The 10,002-nt window shown below is 40.0% G+C and overlaps 1 protein-coding gene across 1 annotated transcript in view; it reads left to right on the top strand.

Moving 5' to 3' along the window:
* Positions 1-8,684: 8,684 nt before the first annotated feature.
* Positions 8,685-10,002, top strand: part of LOC124143526 — a 2,239-nt gene continuing 921 nt past the window's right edge. The window contains exon 1 of the mRNA XM_048389759.1: positions 8,685-8,814. Within this exon, the coding sequence (XP_048245716.1) occupies positions 8,685-8,814 (130 nt within the window). The remainder of the gene's footprint in view (positions 8,815-10,002) is intronic.

The raw sequence follows: 10,002 nt of genomic DNA, 5'->3' as shown, positions 1-10,002 counted from the left end.
ATAAGCTGCACAGGATTAGACCCAACCGTCTGCGTCTGTTGTCTGCCAGTGTTTGGCTGCACAATCGGACCTCCTGTTTGATCTATCCCTGGCACAGTATTGCTTGTTATGTTATCCGAAATCGCCCCTACATCATTACCAAACAGTGGCTGAAATGTCTCAAGGTTGGGTTCAGGAGGTCCCCCAACATTAAAACCTTGAAAACCATTTGGAGGTCTAAAGGACTGCTGTGGAGTCATGGCAAGAATCTGAGATGTTCCACCAACAACATCTGCCTTGTTACTGGTAGTCTCTCCTTGTGGTGATATGGGAAGTTGCTGGGCAGGAGTTTGGCTGGTAAATAGTTGAGGATTGAATCGAGGAAAGCGTGAAACTTGTGGCTGCGTTTGTTGATTAAGAACCGCATTGATTGCTACAGATCCCCCATTACTTCCAATAGGGGCATCATTTCCACTTGATTGTGGCTGCGAGACACCAACAGATGATGAAGCTGGTGAAGCATTTGATGAAACATGTGATGTAGGTGCCTGCCCAGAATTTTCCAACGTGTCTTTACCTGCAGACTGAACAGGCGTGCCACCACTATTGCCTTCACTATTAACAATAGTATTAGAATTTGAGTCAGCACCTGTATTTTGAATGTTGCTTAATGTATTGTGTAAGCCCGGTAACAGTACCGAGTCCGTAGCTTTACTGACAGTATTATTGTTTGGAACATTGTCACTCGAACCAGAAAATGAATTTAAATCGGCAGCTCCCGTATTTCCAACGTTTAGCTGACTAAGCAAATTTGAAATAGACTCCAGATCTTCACTGGATCCTTTTCCCGGTGTTCTATCAGTATTCCCAGGATGCAAAGATGTCAATGATGCTTCTGGTTCTGCCATAGCTTGGGTATTTGCTTTATTATTTGAAATGTATGTCTGAAGAACATTAATTGCATTAAGAACATGGTCAGGGTGGGTGGTGGACGACGTTGGCTCCGATGCCACGCTTCCGTGGACAGGCCTGGGAGTATCTGTCGTGCCATACTGACTATCAGACACACTGGATAAAGACAAAGCGAGTGTTTGTAAGTCTGAGACGGAATCTGGTCCAGGGTCTGCTGGGGGTAACTGATCACCTAGCAACAATCCAAATCCTGCTGTCAGCCTGGTGACTATACCAATGAAAGCTATGCATCTCCAAGCTGAAACCTGAAAGAGGAATGAATGTCAGAACATATCCTTACACAGTTTAATATTACATTCATATGTTCGATTCGGGATAAACTACATTCAGTAAATCATTCCGAAGTAATGGTCTTTCGAAAGTGGACAGGCACTTCCCAATTTTCTAACATACGAAAGCTTCTTCGAAGATACCGACATTAATCATTTGGGATAATACGTTGATGTATGAGTTTGTTATTATTTTTATTTTTCGTTGATTTCGTTGATTGACTAAAATGGCACAAAACCTTTCATAATCCTAAGAAATCTCTCCTGAAACAGAGTCCATTGTACAACTCAGAATACATCATGATCATGTGTTTATGAACATTATCAAATAGTAAAGACACCAAGCATATCCTGCCCCAGTCACATACACCTGCAAAGGCAAGTCAATCATACCCAAAAATCAATCAATCTTAATTCACAAATACTGAAAGGCCTCAGGCCTAGAGTACAAATTGTATGGATAGTTTGTTTGTTTGTTGTGTAACGCCGCACTCAGCAATTTTCCAGCTATATGACGGAGGTCTGTAAATAATCGAGTCTGAACCAGACAATCCAGTGATTGAAATCATGAGCATCGATCCACGCAATTGGGATACTATGACATGCATTAACCAAGTAAGCGAGCTCAACCACCCGATCCCGTTAGTCGCCTCTAACGACAAACATAGTCGCTGTTTACGGCAAACATGGGTTGCTGAAGACCTATTCTGTATTGATAGTGACCTGTACCTATTTTATATTTAAGTTAATCCTTCAACAGAGTACTTTTATAAGTCACTGCATGAATGCACATGATGTAACACGTAGAGTACATTAATACCTTCAATAGACATTTATTGATATATTGTGTTCTGTATATATAAGGGCACAATGTTCTAATTCTGGACATCTGAAGAAAAAAATGATATTAATTTTCAATTTCGAATGTTTGGCAAAGTTACATTCTCTCAATTCTTTTGGTACTTTTAGTGTATTTTCCTTGTGCAACCTGAAGGGTTTACCTGTGCATAGATACTACAGCTTGTAATTTGTCATATATGGATGATAGTAATTTTGGCAATTTGTCCACGTTGCCTTAGTATAGACCACATTCTATCAAGCCGTACTGTGTGGAACGCTTTGCTAAAATCAACAAAAATTTAGCACCTCTTTACCCCCTTCCTAGATAGATACTGTTGAATTACTGCATACCATATGAAATTATTGCCTGTGGTCTCTCTAAAGCCAGCTTGAGATCATGTTGTTTTATCAAATGAATCAGCCCCAAACAAGAATCTTCAATGTTATTCTTCTATAATTATTAGGATCATTTACCTGTCCATGTTTATGTAGTGGGTTGATTACACCTACTGACCAAACGCTTGGGAAAACATTTTCAAAAATTGAATAAAATAATATTTCTAAATAGAGTGCAACAGTATCAAGCGAATGATTGACAAAATCCGATAAAATGACCTCTAATCCAGGTGATGTATTATTCTTTAAGCAGTTAATACTTGAGATAATTTCTTCCTTCGTGATTCGCAAATCTAAAAATCAAGTGAAGTCAAAAAGAGGGAATTGCAACGGGCATAAGTTATGTCACTGATACGTCAAATTTGAAACTCTCATCCATATGTCTATCATAAAATAAAATTTCAAAGCTTTACTGAAGCCTTGAATGTTGAATGTTACTCTGATCAAACAACTTTTTAGAAAGAGTTGTATGACGCTGTTTGCATTGTTTGTTGGGAGATCATGTTCGTTTGTAAAAAGATTATTAAATGAAATAAACATCAGTGGCTGGAGTTGCTGGAATTCTGCTCGGTATAAGGCGTAAGTTGACGATTGAAAGCTTACAATCATCCCTTTTGTCACATAGTCTTATGGAGAAGCGTTTTGTCAGTGTAACTTTCACAGATCTTAATATGAAATAGATGAGGCGGTTTCACTCGTCTCTCATTTCTAGTTCATGTGGGTAAATTCATTAGAAATATCAACTTATTATCCGTTGATGGATTCAGTTTTCTAATGTACTGGACACGTATAAATATGACACGATTTGGCTGCTGCAGATACCAAATAAAACAGGTACTGGTTACAAAATATCAACAAATCTTATAGTTTGTTCTCATTCATCAATGACTTGAACAAAGTGTCCTTTAAGTACATGTAACCATACCGTTGATATCAAACTTGCACAAAGAACACGTCCTGATTTGTTTTCAAATAATTTCTAATCGAAGTGAACTTGCAGTTTCATAGTAATAGCGCATAATACCGGACAATATGTTCATAGTAACAGCGCATAATACTGGACAATATGTTCATAGTAACGGCGCATGATACCTGACAATATGTTCATGGTAACAGCGCATAATACCTGACAATATGTTCATGGTAACTGCGCCTAATAGTAACGGCGCATAATACCGCTAAATATGTTCATAGTAACGGCGCATGATACCGCTAAATATGTTCATAGTAACGGCGCATAATACCTGACAATATGTTCATAGTAACGGCGCATGATACCCGACAATATGTTCATAGTAACGGCGCATAATACCTGACAATATGTTCATGGTAACAGCGCATAATACCTGACAATATGTTCATAGTAACGGCGCATAATACCTGACAATATGTTCATGGTAACAGCGCATGATACCTGACAATATGTTCATGGTAACTGCGCATAATAGTAACGGCGCATAATACCGCTAAATATGTTCATAGTAACGGCGCATAATACCTGACAATATGTTCATGGTAACAGCGCATGATACCTGACAATATGTTCATGGTAACCATGAACATATTGTCAGGTATCATGCGGGAGACAAGGCCGGCCATGGCTGTACTGCAATGTCATGCTTCCTCCTGTTTCATTAGAAGTGTAGAAATGTCTCGTGATTACGGTAATGAAATGGAAACATTTTGTCAAAAATCTATATTTTTCAAAAGTTTCAATTATACATAATAGATGGTTCTAATAGGATCGAGCATTGCCCACACTATTCGTTTACTTCATTCACTGAGTAATTTATTCGTTAATGTTAATACATCCACTGTGAAATATAATATAAAAACGTATATTTCTAGTGCATCTAAATATGAAGGAATAATCGTAAAATACTATAATTTGCTGGGGACTAAACGATCGATGAGTTGACATATACAGAATCAGCTGGCATATTCTAATGATGTATGTTTCACCATACGTACTAATTCAAGGTACATTTAACAAGAATTTATTTTCGCTCATACTGCGGTACTCTATGAGATAAATATAGAACTTATTTGGAACTTATTTAGAATTTTTAGAACTTTTAAGACGGACAAATACCGTACAGATCGTCGTTGGTTTTACTTACAGTGATGCGTTCATCTCGGAAACATATAAAGGACTGCACCTCATAGATTTAATATGGATTGGCGCACACATTGTTTCCTAATGAGTACTGCATTATGGCGAGAGCAGAAAGCTACACTGATTGGACATTAGTGCCTAGCCTAGGACATTAATTCCTTTGGATTGTTACTGACTACTCCATGTACTATACGTATAATACGAATATAACAAGATAGCACAACACGAATATATAAAGAATGACACTAAAACTTACATTGGTCAGTAATTCCATGGTTGGGCACAACGATGGCTGTCGTCGATCGATAGACCATACTTTGAACTGAGGCTAAACTATATATTTATATATATATGAAGCTTGACATTTGACAATACGCAATCGATCACTACTGACCAGAGGACATCAGGTGACCAGGTGAGAGGTCCGTTAAGGAGGTCAATACAGTCATAATAATAGAACGCATTAAGATTAACAGCGTTTTTCATTAATCACTTCTCCGATGGAAAGTATATATTTTGTTATGTTGTTTAACGTCACGGTGTATGAGAGCGGTCTATAAATAATCAAGTCTGTGCCAAACAATTCAGTGATTGACATCATGAGCATCGATCTACACAATCGGACAAGCATCAACTAAGTCAGCGAGTCTGACAACCCGATCCCGTTAGTTGCCTATTACGGGAAACATGCGCTGTAACACCAAACTAAATATTCAACAACATTCAAAATAATACTGCAAGGGACATATCACAGTATAGATAAAAGTGAAAAACATTTACAAAAATAATTTTATGAATCTTAATAAACATGGTAAACATCAAACAGGTACTTAATAGATATATTATATCAGCTAAAAACTAGACATGATTTGTTGGTTATTACAAACGTTAATGTTAAAGTTAAAATTTAATTTCTACCATAGACCTAAATTTGAAACGATATGACACTTTATTAATAATTATCATGTTTTCTAAAGTGTTAATTAAAAAATGATAATCACAAAAAAATCTAATTTTGCCAAGTAATCTTTGTGTTCCATACGCAAGTTAAGGTGAAATGTCCCACTATGTGTGTTCCCATTAAGGCGACTATACCTAACGGGATCGGGTGATCAGGCTCGCTGACTTGTTTGATGCATGTCATCGTATCCCAATTGCGTGGATCGATGCTCATGATGTCAATCACTGGATTGTCTGGTCCAGACTCGATTATTTACAGGTCTCCGTCATATAGCTGGAATATTACTGAGTGATGCGTTAAACAACAAACAAACAAACAAAACAAAACGTTCCCATATGAGATGTACGACTGCACTGAGCAATATTGCAGCTACATGACGGCGTTCCGCAAGTAATCGGGCCTGGGCCTGGGCCAGACCACATAGTGATTGATATTATGAGTAACGTCCCAAGCAGTCGGGATACGATGACACGCAATCATCAAAGCTAACAGAGCTTGGCACCCGATCCATTTGGTCGCCTCGCACGACGAACAATTGTTGATATATGAATTTACCAAGTCACAATGGATCCCAAAACGTAAATAGTTTAAATGGCCACATATATTTAAATAGAAAATACCAAATAGTTGCTGTTTAATTTTTTTTTTAAAAACAAAAAAACAGCAACGCCAGAGAATAACCAGTCTCCATTATCTGTCGAAACAGATATCTTTAGGCGTAAAAGACAAAACAATGGATGAAACATTATATGAATGGATCTCTGAAAATCAGTGATGACACTAGGTATGCGCTAAAGGGTAAGCATGTCCTGCTCGACGGGTAGCACCCGCCACTCACACAATTTTCACACAAAAGTAAGTGTTTGTTTATTGCCTAACGCTGCACCCAGCAATACTCCTGTCACACGTCAGCGGGCGTAAACAATCGAGTCTGGACCAGACAATCCAGTGACATTCTGTCATAATACATTGTGGTAAACATATGTAAAGTTATAAACAGATAACGAGAAACAGCCATTCTCAATCTGTCATCTTTATATAATGTCATTTATTGGCGAGAGTGATGTATGTGAATTGGATGCAGTTGACACGAACTCTTTAAACAACACATAACAAAGCCATACATCTTCCTAAACATTAGACCGCCTCCGTGGTCTAGTGGTAGAGCGTCCGCCCGGAGAGCGGAAGGTCCGGGGTTCGATCTCCGGTCGCGTCATATCAAAAGACGTTAAAAGACGGTACTTGTTGTTACCCTGCCTGACCCTCGGCATTAATGGTCTAAAACAAGGACTGATTCGCTCGGAGTCTTGTGTCGGAGTGGGGTATTCATGTTAAACTGCTGCATGGTATCTCAGCGGCTAGCACTATAAATCGGCATCAGTCCGGACGAGTACAAGCAGCCACACACACACGTGCATGCACGTCCCTATATAAGTGCAATAATCTTGGACGCGACGTTAAACCACATCTCACCCCACCTCACCTCACCTCACCTCACCTTACCTCACCTCCTAAGGCTTACATACCATGCATGAAACACTACATATTGAGCTACTTCAATGAGCGTTGTTTCAACTGACCTCTAGCCGGAATTATTCATCCTGGCATCATGTCCTATCAGCTATCGCCGTGTCATTGTCAGACGTATTATAATATACTGCTCTAACAATAGCAGCGTGCTTCTGTCTGTCATTGATGTCATCCTCATGTGACAGTAAGAGCATAGCTTGAACGTTTTGATGCAGATCAGGAAATATACACTCCTGTCATCCATTCTCACTGACAACGCTGGCTAAGAACCAAAGCACGTATATCATGCGACGTGTGACCTTTGTCAGAGGAAACGCGACCTTTCCTGCCGTAGTCATGCAGCACGTTCTTTTTGCAATCGATCGTTTTCAACATTGTCGTGAGATCAACGTGTTTATGACACCTTAAAGAGGGGTTTGAATGTGTCACCTTAAGGATATTTTTATATGGCTACCGAACGTATAGTAAGGTGAACAAAGCACTACAAGTAATGCCATGTGAGCATAGCAGGGTATTTACATGATTAGATGATCACGGATCAATCATGTAAACAGCATGACGTTAGTAATAATACCCCCCCCCCCCGCCCCCCCCCCCCCCCCCCCCCCTCAACACACGCGCACACACACACACACACGCACGCGGGCACACACACAACACACACGCACGGACGCATGCACGCACAACACGCACGCACACACAACACACATACTAGCACGCACACACAACACAACACAACACGCACGCACGCACGCACAACACGCACGCACGAACGCACGCACGCACACACACACACACGCACACACATGAATGCATGCACAACACGCACGCACGCACACACAACACACACGAATGCATGCACAACACGCACGCACGCACGCACACACACACAACACACACACACCTCGGTGCTAATAAATCGTAGAATACATGAAATCTTCAACGAAATCAAACTAAAATCCTATCGGAAATGCTAAAAAAATGCTTTTTGCCCGTTAAAAAAGGATAGAACTATTCACAGACTGTTGCTATTGAAATATCGAGTAACTACCGATCGTCATACCTGTGGTTTGAATTATTGTGGTCACGGTTCGGATTTATTATTATGATGACTATAGAAGAATGCGCACGTGGCTCCGTTATAATGATTATAATGTTGTCTTCCGAAAACATCTAATCAACACAAAAAATCACATTGAGGAAATTCTAGATTCTAAAATAACAAAATGACGCTCTGTTTGTTTTATCAACACTGCTCCCATGATGCATGTTACATTACACTTCCATAGCCATAGCCACGGTTCACGATATGGAGTCCGTATTAAGAAATGCGTACAAGTTCTTTACACTTTAGAGAGATAGGGGGGACCATTTATTAGTCTAGATAGGTTGAATTACCGAACTGCCCAATTGCAAGCTTTGGGGGTTTCAATTCATTCCATCAAGTCGACGGTATGAAAATAAAAATATAAAGGTACAGGGGTGGTCTCAAAAACAAAACTGGGACGTAAAAGGATATTAGACAGCTTTAATACAGGGCGACTAGGTCTATAGTGTACAAGCTTTATGACCAGAAGGTACCCCCGATGACCGACCAGTTTTCAGGGGGAAATATTCCATCATGTCTATGAGGTCACATTATCTCCGCACCATTCATAACTATAACAGTCAGGGCTTCCAGATCATTTACCTTGATGAATCGTTCCACTGGCTATCGGCAGATGGACTAAAAACACCCATGGTACCATCAGGTAAAGGTTATCGAGTCATTGTGCGTACTGACGGATGTGTGCTAGTTTTCGAAGTGAAAAAGAAAACTGGTGATTTCCACAAGGACATTATAATTATAGGAGGAGATGAGTTCATAGACTGGTTGGAACATCAGCTATTGCCCATTTTACACAACCACAGTGTCATAGTCATGGATAACGCCAGTTAATACAACGTCCGGGAACCAGATACACTCGCGCCAACCATGAGTAGTCTCAAGTGAGCTCTGCACAGCGAATAGCGGCGCCTTAGACGACTGGGCCATCCGTGCCCCCGAGTAGTCTCAAGACGACCATAAAGGAATATATGACATTGTCGACTTCAGAACATCTGAAACGAAAGTTCATGGAGAAAATTCGGCTGAATAAGAAACCAGTGCAAGACATATGTACACGGTTACGTTGTCTTACGTACGCCAGTCAGACATTGTAAGCTCAACCCTGTTCGCCTATCTTGGCTAACTTTACAGGGTTCATGGCAAGATACAACACAACTTCAAACTCACAGATGTCAAAGGGAGGATAAACGCAGTCTTTGCTAGCTATATCATGATCAGCCTTCTTGAACCAGTTATCATAGCTTTGGGTGATAGTACAGATTTATATACGTCATCAGCGGAGATAGATGCTACCTCAAGAAATCATCTCTAGGAAAACAAATACTTCTTGATTCAAAACCGCAACCTTCCAGTACACATCGCGTTTCCTAGCTTTTAACTTTTCCATCCAATCTCATTAAAATCAGATCTGAGTTCTCGCTATCGCTAAACAAAGATCTGAGGACATCCCATTACGGTGCACGTCAGAACGACTTGAAGACATTGCAATGTCAATTGAGGGAACCAAACGTCTGAAGGTTCAGCTTCACAGGTCGAGTGGTAATATCGGATAAGAATGTTCCGGACAAACAGAATACGACTTAAACCAGCCTGACTTCTGACATCTGTGCCAGTTGAACACGATCTCTGATTGAGCCTACATATTGATTGCTCTTCACATATTCTTCAGTGGAACTGTTGAGGTTTCACAAAAGGTTTTATTGATTGACAAATTGGTAGTATATTATTATTAACTGAGATTGTTGGTGGCTGTGTTCACGACGTGACTTGAAGTAGCGTCAAATTATTGTCTCTACGCCCTTGTTCTGTCATGCAGACCAGTTCACTGAAG

Source organism: Haliotis rufescens, unplaced genomic scaffold (genome assembly GCF_023055435.1).
Source record: "Haliotis rufescens isolate VD_foot unplaced genomic scaffold, xgHalRufe1.0.p SCAF_8, whole genome shotgun sequence".
In the NCBI taxonomy this organism is placed as follows: domain Eukaryota; kingdom Metazoa; phylum Mollusca; class Gastropoda; order Lepetellida; family Haliotidae; genus Haliotis; species Haliotis rufescens.
The sequence above is the reverse complement of the archived record's forward strand: the minus strand, read 5'-3'. Positions and strand labels throughout refer to the sequence as shown.